Source organism: Phalangium opilio, unplaced genomic scaffold, assembly GCF_054372755.1.
Source record: "Phalangium opilio isolate 3A_F unplaced genomic scaffold, DU_Popi_V2 ptg000041l_1, whole genome shotgun sequence".
Lineage (NCBI taxonomy): Eukaryota > Metazoa > Arthropoda > Arachnida > Opiliones > Phalangiidae > Phalangium > Phalangium opilio.
Window position 1 is genome coordinate 5,782,433 of NW_028324165.1, and position 25,139 is coordinate 5,807,571.

The 25,139-nt window shown below is 36.7% G+C and overlaps 3 protein-coding genes across 5 annotated transcripts; all 3 read left to right on the plus strand.

Moving 5' to 3' along the window:
* Positions 1-782: 782 nt before the first annotated feature.
* LOC149679559 (uncharacterized) lies at positions 783-6,588 on the plus strand. The gene is made up of 8 exons (XM_089835334.1): positions 783-1,608; positions 2,093-2,174; positions 2,233-2,256; positions 2,486-2,524; positions 2,874-3,005; positions 3,089-3,258; positions 3,333-3,376; positions 4,808-6,588. Exons 1-8 carry the CDS (start codon positions 1,562-1,564, stop codon positions 6,400-6,402), a joined length of 2,133 nt encoding a protein of 710 aa, XP_089691460.1. The 5' UTR covers positions 783-1,561; the 3' UTR covers positions 6,403-6,588.
* Positions 6,589-7,881: 1,293 nt separating this feature from the next.
* LOC149679560 (uncharacterized) lies at positions 7,882-13,789 on the plus strand. 3 transcript variants are annotated; one of them, XM_089835341.1, is made up of 8 exons: positions 7,882-8,752; positions 8,880-9,227; positions 10,176-10,257; positions 10,317-10,379; positions 10,761-10,892; positions 10,983-11,152; positions 11,215-11,258; positions 12,214-13,789. In XM_089835341.1, the coding sequence occupies exons 2-8, from the start codon at positions 9,181-9,183 to the stop codon at positions 13,317-13,319; spliced, it is 1,644 nt and encodes a 547-aa protein (XP_089691467.1). In that variant the 5' UTR covers positions 7,882-8,752; positions 8,880-9,180; the 3' UTR covers positions 13,320-13,789. The 3 variants fall into 3 exon arrangements, with proteins under 3 accessions (XP_089691467.1, XP_089691468.1, XP_089691469.1); XM_089835342.1 differs by lacking the exon at positions 8,880-9,227; XM_089835343.1 differs by lacking the exon at positions 8,880-9,227 and having other exon boundaries at positions 7,882-8,660.
* Positions 13,790-15,988: 2,199 nt separating this feature from the next.
* On the plus strand, positions 15,989-20,823 carry LOC149679561 (uncharacterized). The gene is made up of 4 exons (XM_089835688.1): positions 15,989-16,413; positions 19,382-19,731; positions 19,822-20,408; positions 20,646-20,823. The coding sequence occupies exons 1-4, from the start codon at positions 16,140-16,142 to the stop codon at positions 20,821-20,823; spliced, it is 1,389 nt and encodes a 462-aa protein (XP_089691814.1). The 5' UTR covers positions 15,989-16,139.
* The last annotated feature ends 4,316 nt before the right edge of the window (positions 20,824-25,139 follow it).

Genomic DNA, 25,139 nt, shown 5'->3' on the forward strand with positions numbered 1-25,139 from the left:
GGAAAGCCACTGAAACGCATTACCTACAATACCCGCTGAGTGGAGGGCAGCGAGAATGGCCGAGTGGGGGAGGGAATCAAAAGCTTTACTGAAATCTAGGTAAAGGACATCAACTGATTGACCAGAATCCAGCCAAGTTGTCCAATCGTTGGTGGCTAAGAGTAGGTTAGTTAAACAAGACCGACGAGGGAGAAAGCCATGTTGGGCTGGGGAAAAGAATTTATTAATCTCAAGGAAGGATCTTAATTGTCGGTGGACTAACTGTTCGCACACTTTGGATATCTGATTGAGAGTGCTTATGGGCCGATAATTGGATGGGTCAGCACGCGAGCCTTTTTTATGGATCGGCGTTAAATTTGCTTCCTTCCATATAGCCGGTACGGTGCACGAGGCAAAAGACTGGGATATGAGAAGGTGGATGGGTACAGCTAAAAGGGGAGCTAGCATCTTCAAAAGATTGGGGTGGAGACCATCAGAACCAGGGGACTTATTGACATTTAAGTGAGAGAGGAGACGATGAATCTCAGGTAGGTCACAGATGAAATGGCTAAAGGTATTGGGCGGATCAACGACAGAGGGAGGTATCAAGAGCAGTGGAGGGGTAAGTGGTGAGAGTTGCACAGTGGCCGCGAGACAAGTGTTTAATAAGGACGCACTGTCTTGGAGTGAGGTAGTGAGTGAACCGTCAGGGAGCTTAAGTTGAAGGATATTGAAGCGACACTTACGAAAACTATTGATGTGGGAATAAAAATTAAATTCCAATAATGCTATTCCAACAGTTATAGTGTTAGTTTTCTTTGCAAAACTACTACTATTCAAATGGACATACCTTTTTTAAACTATTTCATTATTTGCGAGCTCGTTAATAATTGAAAAGAGCCATTTGCGCTTCGTAATGTTTTGAGGGCCAGTAAGACGTTTCCCTAACCCCATTTTCGAAAACAGCGCTAACTTCAAAATGTCACTTTTCCGTTCAACAACCTTTTACGTCACTGTGACGTTTCGAGCCCATCAACCAAACATCAGGAAAACAGCGATTTCTTTGAGATTTTCGTTACTGAACGTAGCCACTGTATGAGCTGCACTGAAATGGATTAATTTCTATAACCCACTACTGGGAATTTATTTTTTACTAAAGAAGGGGAATTTAAAAAGTGGTCACGGTGACCACTGGACCCCCAGGCATTTAATAAATAAACTGATCAAAGCAATTTTGAAACTGGTCATTTGCCCAGTGCCACCGCCTTATTTCTCACCCTGAACTTACCTGTCTCAGGCTGTCTGCTAGTCATTCTTATCCTGGCGCCCGCGATAAGCGGTCAACGTCTCAACGAGACAACGAACATCGTAGACGAAAGCCCTTAAATGTGTATTACTAAAATTAGTAATCCTTAGTACTAGAAATACTATTAATAAGAGAAGAAACTCTTTCTTCAATAAGAACAAAAGGCATTAGTTACTAGTAACAGGAAAACGATTCAATTAGATGATAAAAGGGTTAATTTTGCCTTGAATGATTGGTTTAATCAGATTGGTTGACGGGTAAAAGAGGACAAGTAGGATGGATTCATTGAAAGATTGTGTTGTTACGGTGAAACCTTTAAGCTGGTAAGTAATAAAAATATTTCGGAAATTTGAAGAATACCTCAAGAGGTTTAATGGAACTGTCTAGACATTTTAAATAATCCTTGGTTGATCTAATCCGGGCTAACTAACCAAACTAACACAATGTAAAACAGGGTTAAGTTTTTTGGCCCATCTATCTTAGTAAGGCCAAATGGGCCAGAGAATCAAGAAAATATTTGCGTTGTGCATACTTTATTGTACAAAAAGGGAAACCAATTAATATTTTTTGGAAAATATTTCCAAATCTTGAGTTGATTGAAAAAAGACAGCTAATTTTAACAACCAAATACATGAAATCTCGTACGCTTCTCGCGAAACCAGAATCAAAGTCGCAAAATCATTGAAACTAAACTTGAAATAAAGATCTCTAAATTAATTAGAAATTCATTTCTCTCCATTCCTTTGCTTGTTTTTCAAAGAATGTTCCATGTTTCGAAACATATCTTCATTCAAAGTTTAATTCTAGGGAAGAAATGTGTCGTCACACACTGTCTTTACGCAACGCCTATATGAATTTGGTCGATTTTCAAAGGGGTATTCAAAGACAGGTATATGAGAAAATATTGTTCTACCATGTGAAGTTTAAAATTACAATGAAAATTTTAGGAAATGGATGAGAATGATGGTGACTTAAAGGGAGCCACCGGAGGGTATGCTAGCCAGTCTGCCAATTCGTTTCAAATTTCGACGCTGCACTTTTGTGGCGCTGAATCTGCACGTCCAACTTTGTTTCAGTTTTCTGTGGGAGAAGCCTGGTTCTAGGTGGCCATGGGGGGATACTTTCTATTCACTCCCCTCGTAGCTAGAAGAGGGCTCGGAAATCCGCGGGAGGGAAATGCAAACCCTCCGATGGCTCCCTTTAAGCAAAGATGATAAAATGAAGAAACTGAGGAACAAGGTAATAATTGACAAAACAAGAACACTTACAAAATATTATTTCCATAGAAAAAGCATTGATGGGAAAAACGAAACTAGGGGTGCTTTCGCCATTGTCTGGAGTTCAATGCTCATCAGCCATTAAATGGCTGATGAGCATTGAACTTTTGTAAATGTCCTGCCAATGAAAAATTTCAATCTCATTGGCTAGAAGTTTAGAGGATAAAGGTCCCTTGTTTTTCATCATCATTAAAAAATTAGGATCAACAATGTTCTAAATTTAAACGACATTGGTTTCCCCTCTCTCTTGTTTGTCCTGAAGATCCCATTGAAATCAGCTTTTGTAATGGAATCTTATTTGAATTTTTTAGTTTGACATTTTAATTTCAAACATCAGAAAGGAGAGAATGGAAAATGAATTAACTATTAATGAGCAAGGAGATAAAATTGACAGGCTCAATAAGGTCTGGAAAGAATTGAAAAACAAAGTCAAAGATCTCAAGGTACGCGACATTGTTCATTTGATGAAAACGAAAATATGAGATTAGATATTCTTAAATCATTGTTAATTGTTTCAAAAAATTAGGAGAAAAATGGAGAAATTGAAAAGTTTAACTATGTATCAGTGAAAGTTGAACCAGTTGATTATGATTCAGAGCCAAAAGTTGAACCAGTTGATAATGATTCAGAACCAGATAACCAAGCATTATCCCTACCAGTTGCGGAACAGCAACAACCTCAATCTCAAAATGAAAGGTATTGCAAGAGAAAAAAGGGTGTATTGATTTTGTTGTTTACACGTGTTTTTTTATCATAATTTAACTCTGTAGTTCGGAAGAAGTCCCTACTGAGGACCGGAACCACAAGCAGCCTGGTGCGTAAATTTTTATTTATGTAGAAATATTGTAGGTCTCCCCAAGTCACTTGCTGGGTGCATAATCCTTTCAACCACTTATTTCTGTAAGATTTTTGAGTTAAAGTGTTAATACCCTTCATTTTCAGCATTAGCCCATAAACTCACCCCTAGGTCCAAATAATTGGTTTCTTTTAAACTTTCATCTCCTTTAAAGATTATCACTATTGTAAATGAGCTTGTATTGGTTTGGAGAGAAAGCAACTACTTCTTTTCTTTAATAGTGTGCGCCTTCATATGCCCCTGCATTCTTTATTTTATCATGTGCGCTTGCAGAACAAAGAATTTTTTATGTTAATTTATAAACTTCGCATGAATATTACTAAGAAAAAATAGATGCGATTCTTTGAAAAGTGGGCGGACACTTTAGAAAGCTCGGAACTAATTAAGGGGTGTGACACGAGCAGAGCTGTGCTAATTAATTAGTTAGCTAATTGAATTTCTAATTAATTAGCAACATTTACTAATTGAAAATGGTAATTGAATTTTAATTACCTTAGTGCTAATTGAGAAGTAATTCTAATTAATTAGTATTAATCGGAAAGGTAATTATCTAATTAAAATTTAATTAGATTTAGGATTAACTAATTAGCCAATTGGATTTTCAATTAATTTTTTACGCCAATTTGTTGTAAAAAAATCGAGGAAATAACTCATGATTCATCTATTTGAATAAGAAAAAGCCTTATTATATCGATGAGGAAACAGTGCTACTCTAAATTTTTCAGCTCCTCAAATATGAGAGAATACTAGTACTAATAGAATATTTCGTAGTTCGCAACTGCCGCATTTCGAAATATCGACTGCTTTACCTACTCGAATTAAAAGCAGTGCGCTTGTATTTACTACTCAGGAGTCCATTATAGGAACTGTGGCAAGAAAATGAAGAAATGAGACAAATTTTAACATGACGGAAGGCTCGAGGCTTGTCTCATTTTTCGAGAATAATTCTTGGCTTCCGTACCCGTTTTTCAATGGCATTGAAAGATTAAACTTTGCATTGCCAAAGTACTAAATCCATGGGCACTTTTAAACTTTTATATTTACTTATGGTTTCTTTTTTACCTTAATTAGAAAATAGTAATTTTAATTAATTAGTTTGATAAATAAATGTCTAATTTCTAATTGAATTGAATTAGTTTCTATGTCTAATTGCTAATTGGTATTTAATTAGTTCATAAATATTTCCCTAATTGCTAATTGGCTAATTAATTAGTTCAAAAATATTTCCCAAATTGCTAATTCTAATTCAATTAGTTGTCAGCTAATTAGCACAGCTCTGGACACGAGCTCCGTCCACATCTCATAGAATCATCGCGGTTTCCTTGTGTCAAATCTATGTTTTCCAGATGTTACATTTCCTGAATGAAATGTAGTTTTTGCTTTGTGTAGGTAAATCCAAGAAAAATCAAAATATTGAAGATAAAAGAGGTGTAGAACATCGCTCTAAAATTCGTGCTAGAGAACAAAGTTTCAAATGCGATCAGTGTAAATTTTCCACTTCACACAAAAGTAATTTGTTCAGACATCAACGACGTAAACACATTGGTGGAAAACCCTTCAAATGTGATCAGTGTGACTATGGCAGCAAGCAGAAGCGTGATTTGATCAAACATAGACGCCTTCACAGTGGTGGAAAACCCTTCAAATGTGATCAGTGTGATTATGTCGGCACAATGAAGAAATATTTGATCAGACATAAACGAATTCACAGTGCTGAAAGACCTTTCAAGTGTGATCATTGTGACTATTCCACCAGACTGAAAACTAATTTGATCGTGCATCAGCTAGTTCACAGTGGTGAAAAACCTTTTAAATGTGATCAGTGTGAATATGCCTTCGCGCAGAAACATCTTCTGACCGCACACAAGATCATTCATAGTGGTGAGAAACCCTTCAAATGTGATCAATGTGACTTTTCTAGCCTGTGGAAGTATAATTTGATCGCACATAAACGGATTCACAGCGGTGAAAAACACTTCTCATGCCATCAATGTGACTATCAATGCACGCGGAAGAGTAGTTTGATCACACATCAAAGCATTCACAGTGATGGAAAACCATTCAAATGTGATCAGTGTGAATATGCTAGCGCGAGCAAGAATTTTTTGATTAAACATAAACGCTTTCACAGTGATGGAAAACAATTCAAATGTGATCAGTGTGAATATGCTAGCGCGAGTAAGAATTTTTTGATTAAACATAAACGCTTTCACAGTGATGGAAAACAATTCAAAGGTGATCAGTGTGAATATCCTAGGGCGAGAAAGAATTATTTGATTAAACGTAAACGCGTTCACAGTTCTGAAAAAATCTTCAAATGTGATCAGTGTGACTATTCCAGCAAGAACAAGCGTGACCTTATTAACCATCAACGCGTTCACAGTGGTGAAAAGCCCTTTAAATGTGATCAGTGTGGCTATAAATGTACGCAGCAAGGTGGTTTGATTTTACATAAACGTATTCACGGTAATGAAAAACCCTTCAAATGTAATCAGTGCGACTATGCCTCCATAATTAAAAGCCAGTTAACCGTATATCAGCGCATTCATAGTGACGAAAAACCCTTTAAATGTGATCACTGTGACTATGCTGGCACACGCAAGAGTCGATTGATTGACCATCAGCGCATTCACACTGGCAAAAAACCATTCAAATGTGATCAGTGTGACTATGCCAGCAGACAGAAGACTACTTTGATGACACATAAGCGCATTCACATTGGTAAAATTCCTTTAAAATGTGATCAGTGTGACTATAAATGTACGTATAAGAGGAATTTGACGGTACATCGACGTATTCACAGTGGTGGTAGTGAAAAAATATTCAAATGTGGCGAGTGTGACTACTTCAGCCAGAACAAGCATCACTGGATTGCCCATCAATGCATACACAGTGGGGAAAAACTCTTCAAATGTGATCAGTGTGAATATGCCAGCACGCGGAAGTGTCATTTGGCCTCGCATAAACGCGTTCATAGTGGTTAAAAACCATTAAAGGTTTAACATTGCGAAGATGTGTCATCACGCCAACGTAGAACGAATAGAATGGATTTGAGGACTAGTAAAGAGTAAATTCAAGGAATGTTTTTATTGTAAGACCTATTTGTATAATGAAAAATTTCCAATCATTGTAAAAATTGAAATAAATTGAGATTTCGCTATTGAATGAAACGATGTTGCTTTGACAAATTCCTAATAACCTTTCCGTTGCACGCACTACTCCGGGCAATATTTTGTTCATGGTGTGATGAAAATTGCGCCCAACATTGATTATAACCCGAAAACTTTGTTAGCTTTTCATTTCAGGTAGATTACATAACTGTAATTAGACATAGCTGTCTAATTACCTATGAAATCTATGTTTATTTTAATATTTAAAATCATTGAAAACTATCACGGAGTTGTAATGGATGATACCATTATCGAATCTTCAATTACAAGTTAATTCTGAAATAATGTAAATTGTTTTCTTGATATTCTGATTTTGTTTTATTGTAAATGAATTTGTATGAATATGAAAATCTATAAAATCTGCTTAAATGATATCGGTTTTCAGATGGTAATTTCAATTGAGGTAAGTTACCTAACCTTTGGGGGGCAACATCATACATAATTACATATAAACAAATGAAAACGTTTATGCGAGTCCAACCAGATCCTATGCTCTACATTCTGATTTGATGGTCTGCTAGTGGTTCAAAGGAAATAGTTTAAATAGATTAATTAGCTAATTTTTTAAAAGATATCACCAAAAGGGGAACGAGATTTAGATATAACCCATTATGTCTTCACTTTTACTACATTTTATATCTAATTTAATTTATAATGTTTAATTTTGGAGTTTGAAGGTAAAATATTGATATTTTAATAAATTATCCATTATATATTTCTACTTTTGCAATTAAAGCGCTTAAAAATAATAATTTGTTATTTAAGTCTGAATTTAGTTTTGACAATTTTCCTGTCACGAGTAGAGCAAGATTTTGGTCCACGATAGTCTACAATCTACATCACGCTGACCAGGACGACCGCCTTATTTCTACGTTATTAATCACGTACTCTTGATCTACAGTTCTACACACAGTTTTCAAGGTCTGCTACGTTCTGGCTAATTGACGCCTTTATGAGACATACCTCATGCGATTGATTGAGCCGTTGATAAGATAATTCATTATAATAACATTAAGACTATTCATTATAAATAGTGTTGAAGGTTTAATTATAATTAATCAAATATTCTAGTTTAATATAACAAATAACGTAATCAAAGGGCGGGAAAAGCTGACTGGGTTTGGTATTGAAATAATTTGTGTTTCATTTTGCTAGTTTGTTCAAAGGTCTGAAATTATTTTTACGTCGCGAGTCCGGCAGAATTTCAGTTCTTTTTTCCGAGCAGGTTTGCGTCGTTGAGTGCGTGATCGAGTGGGCTATGGTTTTTGAAAACTGCTGTCGCATATTTCCATAGATATATATACGGGTCTAGATACCCTACTGAATCGGGGAAAATACGGAGATGACAGCTAGCAGTCGACGCGATTTTCCCGGGGGAAGATACCTAGTGCGCCATCTATCGCTGAATTTTGAAAGCTAAAAAATTCGATAAATAACTTTTGCCAGCGGGCGTGCTGATGCTTTGCAATAACAGCTGATATTTAAAGAGATTTAAGCGAATGTTTGTTCAAAGTAAAACTATTTCTTAATCTGAAGGGGAGGTCCTCTTATTCTGTTCGTAAGCAAATCATTTTGTAAATAAGAACAACTGTTAACCATCTTTAATGCCTTATTTCACTAACATTTCATTAAAAACACTACTTCTTTTACATAAAAACTATTTATTTCACTTAAGAACATAATTACACGTATAAAGGAGATCAGAAATACGTAAAGCTATTTGAAAAGTTAAGCCTAATTTGAATTTCCCGCGCTTTCCATATTCGAATTTTTCGTTTTTTTGTTTCTTGAAACTCTCAATAGATGGCGTTTGGATCTAATTCCCCCGCCGTAAAGCGTCGACTGCTAGTTCTCACCTCCGCATTTTTTAAAGGGCCTAACAGAGGGGAAGTGTATCTAGACCCGTATATATATCTATGCATATTTCTCGATGACGGTGATTGAAACTTGAAAGGCCGTCAATTTGCCAGAACGCAAAAGCAGTTTGCCAAACCACTGTGGCCAAACTAGCGCAGAAAAACCGAACGGAAATTTCTGCCGGACTCACGCTAAGGCTGAGAATTAAGAAATAGGTAAGGATTTTTAAAGTGGACATTTTTCCAGGGCCACCACCTTATTTCTCACATTCTCAGCCTGCTGAGTCTAGAGATTAGTCAGATACAAGGTGTGTACAGTACATTCGCTATATGAGTCAGATAAGTATTACATTATCTTCGCCAACATTATTAATTCTGTTGGCAAAGGTTTTATCTAAATTCCACTCCAATAATAAAAATAATACCACCTCCAAGCCCGAGACTGGGAAACTTAGCTGTCTGCTAGTCATTCTTATCTTATTATGACACGAAAAGCGGTCAACATCAACAAACAAAGTAGACGGAAGCCTTTAAATGCGCATTACTAAAATTACTAATGCTTAGTACTAGAAATACTATTAGTAAAAGAAGAAACTCTCCAACTAGAGCAAAACAAGTAGTAAATGCAAAACCATTCAGTTAGACGATATAGGCATTGAGTTGAGAAAAGTGGTACTTAAGGGCTTGAATGATTGGTTTAATCTGATTCTTTGGCGGGTAAAAGAGGACAAGTAGGATGTATTCGTTGAAAGATTGTGTTGTTACGTTGAAGCCTTTAAGCTGGTAAGTAATAAAAATATTTCGAACTCGAAGAATGCCTCAAGTGGTTTAATGTAACTGCCCTGGCAAAACCTTATCGAAGCTGACCTAATCTGGGCTAATGTAACCAAACATAACACGAAACAAGTTTCAGTTCTTTGATCCATCTATCTTAGAATGGCCAAATGGGCCAGAGAAATGAAAATCGTTAAATTAATTACAAATCACGAACTCTTCAAAAAACACGTCATGATGTACATTCCCTCACTAATCACGTCATGATGTACATTCCCTCACTAATCACGTCATGATGTACATTCCCTCACTAATCACGTCATGATGTACATTCCCTCACTAATCACGTCGTGATGTACATTCCCTCACTAATCACGTCATGATGTAAATTCCCTCACTAATCACGTCGTGATGTACATTCCCTCACTAATCACGTCGTGATGTACATTCCCTCACTAATCACGTCGTGTCCTTCACTAATCACGTCGTGTCCCTCACTAATCACGTCGTAATGTACATTCCCTCACTAATCACGTCGTGATGTACATTCCCTCATTAATCACGTCGTGATGTACATTCCCTCACTAATCAACGTTGTGATGTACATTCCCTCACTAATCACGTCGTGATGTACATTCCCTCACTAATCACGTCGTGATGTACATTTTCCATTAATCACAGTTCAACGACATTTTATGAGTGTTAAATATAAAAAATATTTTATTAAAATTTAATATTAGACACTAATCAGGAGATCTGATTAGTTTTAACATGTATTAATTCAGTCGGAATTTGTAACAATGCTCTCCACTCTCCCACTAATCAAACCTCAGCCTTGAGCCGGTTTGTCTCACAAAGGTCCTGGCAACACTGTGAACTCTTATTAGTTTAAAATATCAACATTTTTCTCCATTCCTTAGCTTGTTTTTCAAAAAATGTTTCAATGTTTAATTTTAGGAAAGAAATGTGTCGCCATAAACTGTCTTTACGCAAAGCCTATATGAATTTAGTCGATTCTCAAAGAGTTGTTCTCGGAGAGGTATTTGAGCAAATATTGTTCTACCGCGTGAAATTAATAAAAACTGCTGTTTGTTTTAGGAAATGGATGAGAATGATGGTTTCTTAAGCAAAGATGATAAAATGAAGAAACTGAGGAACAAGGTACTATTTGAGAAAACGAGAAAACTTCCCAAATATTATTCCCATAGAAAAAACATTACGAGGAAATCTAACTTAAAATATGCTTGAGCGATAGCGCCCAGTTTTCCTGTCCCCTATGAAGTCTTTATGAGGTTCAAAATAACATTAACTACCCCCATTAAATGGCTGGTGAACATTGAACTTTTGTAAATGTCCTGCCAATGAAAAATTTCACTCTCATTGGCTAGAGGTTTAGAGGATAAAGCTCCCTTGTTTTAAGCATCATTGAAAATGAGGATCAACAATGTTCTTTAAAGGACATTGGTTTCCCCTCTCTCTTGTTTGTCCTGAAAGTCACATGGAAATCAGCTTTTGTAATTGAATCTTAATTCAATTTTTTAGTTTGAAGTTTTAATTTCAAACGTGAGAAAAGAGAGGATGGAAAATGAGCCAACTATTAATGAGCAAGGAGATATAATTGACAGGCTCAGTAAGGCCAGAGAAGAATTGAAAAACAAACTCAAAGATCTCAAGGTATACAACATTGTTTATTTGATGAAAACGCAAAGATGAGATTAGATTTTAGGAATATTCATTAATCATTGTTAATTGTTTAAAAATTAGGAGAAAAATGAAACTGTTCAAAAGGCTAACGATGTATCAGTGAAAGTTGAACCAGTTGATTTTGATTCAGAGCCAAAAGTTGAACCAGTTGATAATGATTCAGAACCAGATAGCCAAGCATTATCCCTTCCAGTTGCGGCACAGCAACAACCTCAATCTCAAAATGAAAGGTTTGCAAGTGAAAAAAAGGTGTATTTTATTGTTTTATTTTATCATAATTTTAATTGTATAGCTCGGAAGGAGTCCCTACTGAGGACCAGAACCACAACCAGCCTGGTGTGTAAATTTTTACTTAAGTAGCGGATAAGCTATAACTAAAGCCCCGACCAGTTTTACGGCAATTTCTAAAAGCCTTATTAGTCAGTGGTGATGGTATGAAGTTGGGCAAACACATTGTACGCTCAATCAGATTATCATAAGTTATTTCCCAGCATGCTCTGTTGATCCTCAAAAGACTGTTGGAAAATTTGAACTAGTTGCTATTTGGACCCATGTCTTCATCTTTGTGATTGGCATCAGCAGTAGAGTTCAGAAATAAAATCACATTTGCTACTTTCGCCAACAGGGGTCGAATGAATTTCATTCTTGTATGTTAAGCCATCAAATTATGCAAATCAGTTCAATACATCAAAATTACGTATAACGCACATTCTTTAAGGGTTCCATTAAGATGGCACAGAGAAATGCTTTAAAATATTATAATGGCAAAAGCAATAAGCCAGAGCTTGAACGCCTCAATTATTATCGTTGATGATCAGATTAGAATTTTTATATGATAAGTTAAACAAATGTAGGCTTTACTTACAGCGAAATTACGTATGTTCGATTTTGGGAAAAGATTAGGCATTATTTGTTATATAAGCAAACGATTTGCCGCTAGAATACGTGTTTCTGTGAAATATTTGAGTTAAACGTTGGGAAGTGTAAATTCGCCTCAGCTTTAGCCCAAAAACTCGCCCCTAGGTCCAAATATAAGTGTGCTTGCAGAATTCCGGATTTTTAACGTTAATTTGTAAATTACGCGTGAATATTACTAAGAAAAAATAGATGCGATTCTGAGAATCTTTCACTCCTAGTCCCCACTGTGTGTGAAAAGTGGGCGGATGCTTTAGAAGGGTCGTGACTAATTATGGGGTGTGACACGAGCTCCGTCCACATCTCATAGAATCATCGCACTTTCCAGATGTTACATGATTTTTTCTTTATGAAATGTATTTTTTTATTTGTGTAGGTAAACCCAAGGAAAAACATAATATTGAAGATAAAAGAGTTGTTGAACTTCGCTTCAAAATTCATAATAGAGAACAAATCTTCAAATGTGATCAGTGTGAATTTTCCAGCACACAGAAAAGTAATTTGATCAAGCACAAACTCATTCACTTTGGGGGAAAAGGAAGACCCTTCAAATGTGATCAGTGTGATTATGCCAGCAAGCTGGAGAGTAATTTGATCGCGCATGAACGCATTCATAGCGGTGAATTACCCTTCAAATGTGATCAGTGTGAATATGCCTGCACACGGAAGCATTATCTTATCGCGCATAAAAGCACGATGCATATTGAAACGCCCTTCAAATGCGAGCATTGTGACTTTAGTAGTGTGTGGAAGCATTGTTTCATTAGACATCAACGTCTTTATCATGGTGTAAATCCCTTCAGATGTGATCAGTGTGAATTTGTAACCACAGAGAGTGGTCAATTGATCAGTCATCAGATCAGTCATCAGCGCAGGGGGGAAAGACCCTTCAAATGCGATCAGTGTGACTTTGCTTGTACTCGGAAGTATGATTTGGAAATCCATCAAAGCATTCACAGGGGGGAAAGACCCTTCAAATGTGGTCTCTGTGACTTTGCAAGTACTCGGAAGTATGATTTGAACAAACACGAACGCATACACGATGATGAAAAATCCTTCAAATGTGATCAGTGTGACTTTGCAAGTATTCGTAAGATTGGTTTGATCAGACATCAACGCGTACACGGTGATGAAAAATCCTTCAAATGTGATCAGTGTGACTTTGCAAGTATTCGTAAGAATGGTTTGATCAGACATAAACGCATTCATGGTGATGAAACACCATTCAAATGTGAGCATTGTGAATATGCAACCACACAGAGGAGTAGTTTGAACATACATCAACGCATTCACAGTGGTGAAAACCCCTCCAAATTCGATGAGAGTGAATACGCTACCGCGTGGAAGAGCTTATTGATCAAACGTCCACGCATTCACAGTGGTGAAAAACCCTTCAAATGTGATCGGTGTGGCTATGCATGCACGCATAGGGCTCATTTGATCAATCATCAACGCATTCACAGTGGTGAAAAACCATTATAAACCATTCAAATGTGAATAGTGACCTATGTTAGCGCGTGGAAGTCCTTATTGATCACACATCAACGAATTCATGGTGGTGAAAAACTTCGTATGTGATCATTGTGATTTTAGGTGAGCTGAAAGAGTAGTGTTATCAGACTCGCCAACGCGTTCACAGTAGGGAAAAACACTTCTAATGTGATCATTGTGACTTTACCAGCAAACCCTTCGCACGTGATCGCAATAAATATTCAAAACCATTGACCATAACTAAATATTCAAAAGAATTCTAAATGAAAACTATTAAGAAACAGTAGTGGAGGATGAAATGTATAATCTTCATTATTGGTTAACTTTTTAATTTTTTTACTTACTCTGATTTTATTGTAAGTGAATTTTAATTGTTTGAGTTTCATTTTTAGAAAGTTAGTTGTACAAGCCTTTAATATTGTAACGAATATTAAAATTAATAAAAATCTATTTAAATGATATCAATTTTCAGTTGGTAATTCAATTGAAGTGCCTAACCTTGTCATACTGAGATAAATATATTCATTTCTTTGGCAATATCACATCTCTTTCCTTTGAGTTATTAACAAATGAAGTTTTTGAGCGGTGCAGGACTGTATTCGAGGTTTAGTATATGAATAGACCATTCCATTGTTTACTTGAAGAGAAACCAATAGACAGCGTACTCCCCTCGAGCCAAGAAGCAAAGCAACGTCCCGCCGACTCGTACTGCCTCGTCGAGCGCGTCAAGGGGCCAGACTTTCCAGCGCTGTTAGTCAGGCGTCGCTAGTATCAACTTGTCTACTTTTTTTACAGGGAGTTTGCACATCCTATCTTTATTGTGATTATTTTCATTTTTGGTAGCTAAAATTGCTTCAGCGCCGCACTTTACAAAGACTACTGTCCTTATCCTGGAACTAACTGCAAAAATTCACAGAAAAATGTACCTTCAAACAAAATAGCTATTAGAAAACTGTAGTCTCTCATTGAAAAAGCAAGACATGACCTTGCAAAGACGCAAGTGCAGGTATTTTACAATTAACGCATCATCGCTCGGTCTACCAATAATTTAAACCATTTTTCCTAACGTAGGGATTAATAATAATGAATGTAAATTCTTTATTGTTTAGTAATAAACAATGTATACAGGGTTTTTGTGAAATGTCCATCAATAATGAAAGAGCGTATTTATTGGGCCATTTTGAGTCGAAAATGTTCAATGGCATTTTTCCGTCCGAGCCACTGTTTTCAAATTATGATTGGAGTAATTTACGGATGACCCGTTAAATTTAATTAAGAAATTGAAAGACAGCGCTAATTTAATGAAGGGGTCATCCCTAAAATATTCAAATCATAACTCGAAAACCGTGGCCCGGACGGCAAAATGTCATCGAACAGTTTCGACTCAAAATGACACAAAAAACATCACCCTTAATTTGTGATGGACCTTTCAAAAACACCCTGTATGTTGTGTTTAAAACATGGTGGGAAATATTTTAAAATCTATATAATATCACAAATATTCACCTTTTTATTAAAATTTGAACTAACATTATCTGTAGCAAAACCAATGTTCTAAAACGAAGCATTTTAAATTTCGCGCCAAAGAGTAGATTTTCTGGCTATTTACGTGTTGCTGTTGGAAGTGAAACATCCAGTGGTTATTGCGCATGTCAATTAATGGGCGGGGCTTTACATTTCCCCACTCGGTCTATATCCCACTCTAGCCGCTGCGACTGCGAGCAGCTTGTGTCCAGGAGCGCATGATCGAGTTGGCTATGGTATACCCCAGGTGCCAGCCCCGGCCCCCAGCCGCGCCGTGCTCAAAAATTAAAACCTTCTGAGTCTGCTAGAGATTAGTTTTTGGCGGCAATTGGTGTAGTTATCTTTTGTTCCGATATCCGTAACAACTTCAGTTAAGTTTTAGCCATACAGCTGGAAAACGGTAAATAAAAGAGGAATCTATCTCTCCAAAGAGCAAGAATATCATAACAGTGTAAGTGATAACTGATAACATTATTTTTATAGAGTTTAATCAATAATAAAAGAAATACACATGGGTAAAAAATATTACTAAAGTTAAAAGGAAGGTGAAATCAAGCGATTTTTTACCGATTCTTCTACTAAGACCAGTCTGCATAATGAAATATTCAGGAAATACCTCAAAATGTTTTCAAAATTCAAATTATTTTGAGATTTTATGGATAATTTGAAATAAGCACCTCCGACCAATCGCATAACGCTTTGCATTCCTGTTAAAAAAAGATTCGTTGCACCCTCTACATCTCCCACCCAATTTTAAAAAATCTCGCGCTAAATTTCATTCGACATGAAGCACGTACCGCGAGAATATTGTTATCAAGAGGGCAGGGTGGTACGCAATTGAACAGAGGTGCTTATTTCAAATAGTCCATAAAATCTCAAATAGGTAAAAAAACACTTAACCATGGACATGAGTAATTTTAAAATTTATGATAACACTATTACTAAAATAGTATATTTTTTAAGCCTCGACTAATAGCGTTTTCCTTTGGGTCCTCGCGGAGCCCTCCCATGGAGGAATAAAACTGGGAGATCCTATTCTTCAAAAACAGTCTTTCTTTAACTTTAGCTGGAAACTACTACTACAATTTTTATTGCTCCTTGGGAGCGCTCCGCGAGGACCCAAAGGAAAACGCTATTAGAACTCTGTTGTACTAAACTTATCAATGCCAAATCTTGATTTACATTTATTTTTATTATATTAAAACTTTTCGTGTCAAAGGTCCTTGACAAAGAGAGAAAATCGAGATATTACATCGCAGTCCATGAAAGTGTGAGTTCCTCAACTGAATGTCGAAGTCAAAAAACGATTTGGAATTGTCTCTTGAAAGAAATATGGAGAACGATTCAATCGTAGAATCTTTGGAAGCACAGGAATCTAAAAATAAATGTCATGAAAAAGGAAATATTGAACCGAGCTGCGGTTCATCTGAACTGACCCCGGTTCATCTGGATAGCGACTTACCGGATATATCGCCTGAACCTAAAAACGATACTTCAGTGCCCAACTTAGACGCCCTTGAACCTTGCACGTCAAACTATTCGTCTGCTAGTTCGAAAATTGGTAAGTATTTTTCTTCTTAAAAAGTGTGGGTACCTAGAGAGAGAATAGCCCGAGTCATACTACCGTGTTTGAAAATAACCTTGAGCAATGTATCCACTGAAGCTGGTAAAAAGGGTGAATTTGAAAAGTCCGTCAATTATGAGGGATCGTGTTTATTGGGAACAACTGAGTGGAAAGTATCAATGAACATGGGGTGTACATCAATTGGTTACAGATATATGCCCCCCCCCCCAAACATTGACCATTATAACAAGGAAATATCCAACAATGTAGAGTACGACTTTAATCCGAGTAACCAGCTTGTTTAGAACTATCAGACAATTTATATAACTTTCAATCTAAGTTAGATTCAAAACCTTTAACTAGCTTGTTGATGGCACTTGAAAACGACGGGGTTTCTTTAGTAACTGGGTCAACTAGAAAATTATGCAGCTAAAATGGTTACGTAGATAATAGTATGGACTGTGTTCAGATCTATGCAACATTGTACTAACAATAGTATTTGGACAAAGTTAATTTTGTCTGTTTTCCATCGAATAAAATGAAAATGTGGGGAATATTTTTTGATAATTCGAGGCAGAGTGTAATACTGTAGCCAGTAAAGACAATTTTAACTCAATATTACGATAATTTTGGTTAGTTTTTGCATTTCAAAATGTGTTTTGATCCTAACTTAGCTAGACCAAAATGGATATATATACTAAGCCAAATCATCTCCACGGCACCGAGCTCAGTATCCTAAGCTTGGAGCAGGTAAATCCAGCTGCTTCGAAATCGAGGCTTTAACGGTCTGGAGTGGACCGAAAGTTAATTACACTCTTAAATTATTCCATATTTAAGATTAATGAAATAGTCATATTTCTTTACATGGTCTCTCTTATTTCAGGGTTATTAGGGTCATACACATTTTTAATACATCTTTAACACATCTAAGCATTTTTTTGGAAAAGGTGGCAGCTAATTAGTAGCACAATATTTTGGAAAACGTGACAACGAATTATTGGAATCATTGTTTTGGAAAAGGTGACACCTAACTATTAGGAAAATATTTTGGAAAAGGTGGCAACCAATTAATAGGAGAATATTTTGGAAAAAGTGGCAGCTAAACTGATGATCGAGGAATACCGAATTGGGGGTGAGGGTTTGGTGGTAGAGATAGACGAAACCAAAAGTACCATCGAGGCTGTAAACTTGACGGACAATGTATAGTTGGGATGATAGAACTTCAAACTGGAAGCGAACGCGGTGGAGGAAGGTTCCGCATCGAATTATGTCCGGATAATCGCCACGATAGTACTACATTATTGAGGAGTTGTTCAAACCAAGGACTTGGACCTGCACCTATGCGAGTATTTGTTGCACCGTGAAGCTTTACGATGTGGAGACGACGTGTTTTATCACTTTCTTTTATGTGTTAAAAATGTGGATGACCCTAATAACCCTGAAATAAAAGAGGTCATGTAATGAATTCTGACTATTCCATTAATCTTAAATGTAGGCATAATTTAAGTGTGTAATTAACTTTCGGTCCACTCCAGACCGTTAAAGCCTCGATTTCGAGGCAGCAGGATTTACCTGCTCCAAGCCTAGGATACTGAGTTCGGTGCCGTGAACATGATTTGGCTTAGTATATATATATCCATTTTGGTCTAGCTAAGTTAGGATCAAATTCATTTTGAAATGCAATAATTAACCAAAATTATCGTAATATTGAGTTAAAATTGTCTTTACTGGCTACAGTATTACACTCTGCCTCGAATTATCAAAAAATATTCCCCACATTTTCATTTTATTCGATGGAAAAACAGACAAAATTAACTTTGCTAACGTTATGTCCAAATACTATTGTTAGTACAATGTTGCATAGATCTGAACACAGTCCATACTATTATCTACGTTAGTATATTGGCTTCATAATTTTCTAGTTGCCCCAGTTATTAAAGAACAGCCAAAACGACTGTCGTACCTTTTCAGCACCGCGGTTAGCTTCCATTTTCTGTTTAGTTTGCTCGAGGTTTTTTTCTCTAGTCGGAATACGTCATTCGTGTCTGTAAGACCTATCCCCCTTGGGATCCAATGGGAAAGGGCGGAGTAATGACGGACATGAAAAGGGTTTACTTGTCCACTGACACCGGCGTAAGAGTAGAAGTTAATGATCTCGCAACTTATACCTTCTTATAGTATATTCCTTTTTGTTTTAACCATAGCTAAGTTATTAATTTGCAAAATGTGAAAATATCTCAGGGTTTGAAATGATTCTTAAAAGGCCTATCGAATCACTCGTCGCACAGTGATACCATAATTTCATAAGACATGTTACATATGTTTCTCAGTTGTTACTGAACACTTGTCATTAAGTGACGTTGGTGAAACAACATAGATTCTCGAAAATTGACGCCTGGTTATGGCGATGTCAAAGGCTTAGTTCCGACTAAATAGGATGATGAAACTACTGCAAAACCGCGTGTAGTCAATTGACGTGTCGTTCGCGAACTAGCTCTCATTATGTCTCTAGCATTACGAAGTATTAGAAGTGTCATACTTATGGAATATTTCTTATAAACTTATGGTGATACCAACGAACCAAAATTATGAAGTAAGGTCTGCATGGTGAGCAACTGATCACCAAAACTGGTCAGGGATATCTTGCAACAGCCGACGATTTTTCATCGGAAAATTTCGTCCGAAGAGTATTTTTTTATACTATTTATACTCCTATTTTTTCCTATGAGGGATTTACATTTTTGGCTGGGCTCCCTTCAACTATAATTTTCGTGATAATTAAACTTCTTCAGAAGTGAATGATAATCCTCTAAAACTTTGGAAATTCACAACCTTTTTGAAAACAAACCGAACGTTATATTATCTGGAAAATTTGTATCAAGGAGACACAAATTAACAGAGGGTTCAGCTTTTTGTACTAACTTCGATTTAAACTTATATTCAAGGGTTAATTATCTTTCTGTAGAAAAATCCAAGAATGAACTTTCAACTCGATGCAAATACTCTAAAAATGATCAAGAACGTCACATGCGAAAGAGGAACGTTGAAGAGATCTTCAAATGTGATGAGTGTGACTTTTCCAGCAAAGAGAATAGTCTTTTGATCACACATCAACTTATTCACAGTCGGGAAAAACCATTCAAATGTGTTCAGTGCGAATATAAATGTTCGCACAAGAGTAGGTTGATCACACATCAACGCATTCACACTGGAGAAAAACCATTCAAATGTGATCAGTGTGAATTTAAATGTACGCAAAAGAGTGGTTTGATCACACATCAACGCATTCACACTGGAGAAAAACCATTCAAATGTGTTCAGTGCGAATATAAATGTTCGCACAAGAGTAGGTTGATCACACATCAACGCATTCACACTGGAGAAAAACCATTCAAATGTGATCAGTGTGAATTTAAATGTACGCAAAAGAGTGGTTTGATCACACATCAACGCATTCACACCGGAGAAAAACCATTCAAATGTGATCAGTGTGAATTTAAATGTACGAAAAAGAGTGGTTTGATCACACATCAACGCATTCACACTGGAGAAAAACCATTCAAATGTGATCAGTGTGGATATGCCAGCAATAACAAGATTAGTTTAATCAGACACCAACGCATTCACAGTGGGGAAAAACCATTCAAATGTAATCAGTGTGAATATAAATGTACGCAAAAGAGTGGTTTGATCACACATCAACGCATTCACACTGGAGAAAAACCGTTCAAATGTGACCAGTGTGAATTTAAATGTACGCAAAAGAGTGGTTTGATCGCACATAAACGCATTCACACTGGGGAAAAACCATTCAAATGTGATCAGTGTGGATATATATGTTCGCAAAAGAATGCTTTGATCACACATAAACGCATTCACAGTAGTGAAAAACCCTTCAAATGTGATCAGTGTGATTATGCCTGCACGCAGAAGAGTGGTTTGATCACACATATACGCATTCACACTGGGGAAAAACCATTCAAATGTGATCAGTGTGGATATATATGTTCGCAAAAGAATGCTTTGATCACACATAAACGCATTCACAGTAGTGAAAAACCCTTCAAATGTGATCAGTGTGATTATGCCTGCACGCAGAAGAGTGGTTTGATCACACATATACGCATTCACACTGGGGAAAAACCATTCAAATGTAATCAGTGTGAATATAAATGTACGCAAAAGAGTGGTTTGATCGCACATCAACGCATTCACACTGGGGAAAAAAGATTCAAATGTGATCAGTGTGGATATATATGTTCGCTAAAGAATGCTTTGATCACACATAAACGCATTCACAACAGTGAAAAACCCTTCAAATGTAATCAGTGTGATTATGCCAGCAATTACAAGATTAGTTTAATCAGACACCAACGCATTCACAGTGGGGGAAAACGATGCATTTAAATGTGATCAGTGACAACGTTAGCGCGTGGAAGTGCTTATTGATCACATATCAACGAATCCATGGTGGTGAAAAACGTCGTATGTGATCATTCTGATTTTAGGTGAGCTGAGAGAGTAGATTTACCATGTTTTACCAGACCCGTCAACGCGTTCACAGTAGAGAAAAACCCTTCTAATGTGATCAGTGTGACTTTACAAGCAAACCCTTAACTGTGATCGCATAAATATTCAAATCCATTGACAATAACTAAATATTCAAAAGAATTCTAAATGAAAACTATTAAGAAACAGTAGTGGTGGATGCCAATGTATAATCTTCATTATAAGTTAATACTACTAAATTTTTAACAATTTAAATTTTTTACTTCATACTCTGATTTTATTATAATAGTATTTTAATTGTTTGATTTTGTAACTTCGACCCATTTCATTTATTGAAAGAAAGTTAATTGTACAAGCATTTAATATTCGAACGAATATTAAAGTTCATAAAATCTATTTAAAGAAGATCAATTTTCAGATGGTAATTCAATTGAAGTAGTGCCTAACCTTGTCATATTGTGAAAAATATAGTCAATTCATCTTGAACAAATCAACGTCCCGCCGACTCGTACCAGGGAGTAAGGAACGTTAGAGGGAGTGTTGATCTAATGCTAAAAAAACCGTCATACAGTGGCAAATGGGAAAGAAAGGGGGGGGGGGTAGGAATTTTTATCTCCGTTCCTCAATTTTAGCTAACGCGCAGGCGCGAGTGACGTCGTTTACTACCGCCAGCAGAGAGAATTTAAAAATTCTCTCTGCCGCCAGCGCCAGTTTCCGCTTCCATCGACTGCTGCCCCACTCACTCTGTTCAACCAACAATCAACGTCTGTTGGGAGGAAACCGAGGCTTAATAAAAATGCCAAATTGTTTTTGCAGGGTTCCCACCAGGTCCCTAAAGTCCCCATTTCCCTACAAGGTCCTTAATCTACCCCAAAATTGGTATTCGGTCCTTAAATCACCCTATTTTTATAAACCTCAGAAAAAGTATATAAGGGTGACCTGAAAATGTCTTGTCTGAGATTTTAGCAGAGACCCAAATTTGCGGAGCTCGCTTCGCTCGCGCCGGTTATTTATGATTTACTTAATGTTAAATTTAAACGAATTAATTGGCCAATTTTTATAACAACAAAAACGGGTGAAAAATATTCGACTGAATTTAGACTGGTTTTCATATATGTTCGCCATGTACGTTATTGCAAATGGTCAGAGAAATTTGTTCAAGTTAGTTAGTTAACATGATACGAAAATAGTTACGTCTAATCAGAAAACCTACCGTTCCCTAAGAATAAGAATATAAACAAAAGAAAGTCAGAAATAATATCCTATTTTGTCGAAAAAATAGAAAAGAGTAATAGGTTCCTAACTGTTTGTGACATTTTCACAGAATAGATATCATTTTGCTTTACCAGTGGTCCCTTTTTGGTTCCTACTTTTAAAATTTAGGTCCCTATTTTACCCTATTTTTATCGTGAAAAGTCCCTTTTTCCCCTATTTATTTTTGAGATTTTGGTGGGAGCCCTGTTTTTGTAACGGTTGTAGGAATGATTCAAGGTATTCGCTTAAAAATATATGAAAGGAATATCCTTCCACGCGTTCCCAAAGCCAAAACCCAGATAGAAAAATGTAAAAGATGGATATTAGCTTGTGAAAGACCGATTTCCACTAGCTTCTATTTCAAGCTTTGTTTTTGGTTTGGGAAATGGTTTGAAAACGATATTTACCATGTCGGGTCTTGTTAAATACTTAGGGTTACTTGAACAATTAAAAAACAACACTTCTTATAGTTAACCATGGCAGAAATTCAAACACGACCTTCCCCTTCTAGTTCAAAGCCGGTTTTTAAATTTGACGCATGCGCGCGGACACCGCAATGAGTCCCGAGTCAGCGCCAGAGAGAGACGAGTTTAGCCAGGAAAGCGAACGAACGCGCCTATTCACTTTAACGCTCCCTCTCAAGTCTCTCCTCCCTGCTCGTACTGTCTCTAAACGCGAGTAGCTTGCTTCGTCGAGCGCGTGATCGAGTGGGTTATAGCCCAGTACTTTCAATTAATTACGCAAGGCAGGGTGGGACATAATAATTTTTTATTAAACTGGACATTTGGCCAGCGACCCCCCCTGGCCTGAAATAAACTGAACCATGACCATTGACCAGTTCACGTCGTTTGCTGAATTTTAGAAGTGGATAATTAAAATAGTTGAGATAATGTCTGGACTCTGGTTACCCTTGAATTTTCCTCGGATTTAATTTATAAACTGGTCCAGGCACTATTTAAGCTGGTCATTTGCCCTGTGCCACTGCCTTATTTCCCACGCTGATTAGTAGACGCCTTTAAATATATACCACTTAAATTGCTAATATCCGTCTCGAAGATTTCTTCCAGCTACAAACAGCTTCCATTACAAGGGGCCATGCCCACAAACTATTAAAAAGCCCCTCAAACACTTGTCCACTACTCTCTGTCTAACTCACTTCACCCATTTCTTATATATATTCAAATTCCACTCCAATAATAACAATATTACAGCCTCCATGTCTTAGTCTGGGAAACTTAACTGTCTGGTAGTCATTCTTATTGGCGCGAAAAGTGGGAGACAAAGTAGACGCCGAAAACTCCGCTCGACCATTATGATTACACTCCATCAAACTCACTTCACCATAAATTTCCCTTGACTGCACTCCAATTAACTGACAAATCGAAATTACGGAAAGCCCTCTCTCCCCACCACTCCATAAATCATAACTTCTTTATCGCATAATTACTACACATAAAACAAGATGGCCCCGGCCAGATTAGAGCCCCATCGTTTTTAAGGCTGGCTATGTAAAACATTTTACATGTAAAAAATGCCATAATCTTTGAAATCCCAATCGTTCCCCCGCTACATAGATCGAAAAGAAGCCCAATTTGGGCGGTAAACCGACCATCTGGAAACTGTGAAGCTATTTCAGAGGAAGTAAGTATATAAATAATAACAAGTTGGGAAACCAAAATAAACCTCTCCGAGCCGAGACGAATTTACTTTCTAAACACAGGTCCACCAGCCAACGAGAAAAACCGGAAATACATAGTTCAAATTGGCGAAATATTGCCAAGGTCTTTAGCAAAGGCTTAAGCGTTTAACATTTTCTTTTGTATCCTCAATAATTCTAATGAGGACCTAAAATGTATCACTGAAGGGTGTATTTAACTTTCGGCTCACTCTGAACCGTTAACACCTCCTATAAGAGGAGGCGAAACAAGGTCATTTCTAGTTTAAATCTAGAGTATCTTATTTCACAGACCCAATCGTTTCAACACTTGTGGATAGATGAAGAATTAACATCCATATTATCTAATTAATATAAAAAATGCGATTACGCTATATATAAATGTAGTAAAGCTGAATTTAAAAGTAAACACCAAATTTGAAATGTTAATATCAAAAGATGTTCTTGGAATATTAAGATGAAACAGACATACGTCACTCGGAGAGGTAAAAATCTTTTCTAGCGTCGTTCAAAAATGACGAACTATACTGCCAAAGGCGGGACTGTGGCACTACTACGGCCCCAGTGAAACTAATATCCTCATCCGTAACAACTTCAGTTAATTTATATTTTTTTAGCCATACAGCTAGAAAACGGTAAATAAAAGAGGAAACAATTTCTCCAAAGAGCAAGAATATCAGAACAGTGTAAGTGATAACTGATAAAATTATTTTTGTAGAGTTTAATCAATAATAAAAGAAATGCACATGGGTAAAAAATATTATAAAAGTTAAAAGGAAGGTGAAAACAAGAAGTTTTCTTACCGATTCTTCTACTAATTATAAGACCACTCTACATAATGAAAATAGGTTTTGATTTTATGGATAATTTAAAATAAGCACCTCCGACCAATCGCATAACGCTTTGCATTCCTGTTAACAAAATTTTCATAGTACGCTCTACATCTCGCGCAGTTTTAGAAAAAATCTCGCCATAAATTTCATTCGACATGGAGCACGTGCCGCGAGAATTTTTTTATCAAGAAGGCAGGGTGGTACCATAGATATATTAAAAGGGTAGATACACAATTCAATGGGAGGTCGACGCGGAAGGGGCAACGAGCAGACAGCCGCTATTTTCTGGGGGTAGCCGTATAAAACGCCATCTATCGGGGACAAATTAGCGGCCAAAATTGGAACTCCCGTAAAGATGAGTGGCACTCTATGTTAACTCCCTATAGGGCATAATAAGTCAAACCCTCGGAGATGCCATTACTCCATTTCCAAATCTACTTCTACATTATGGC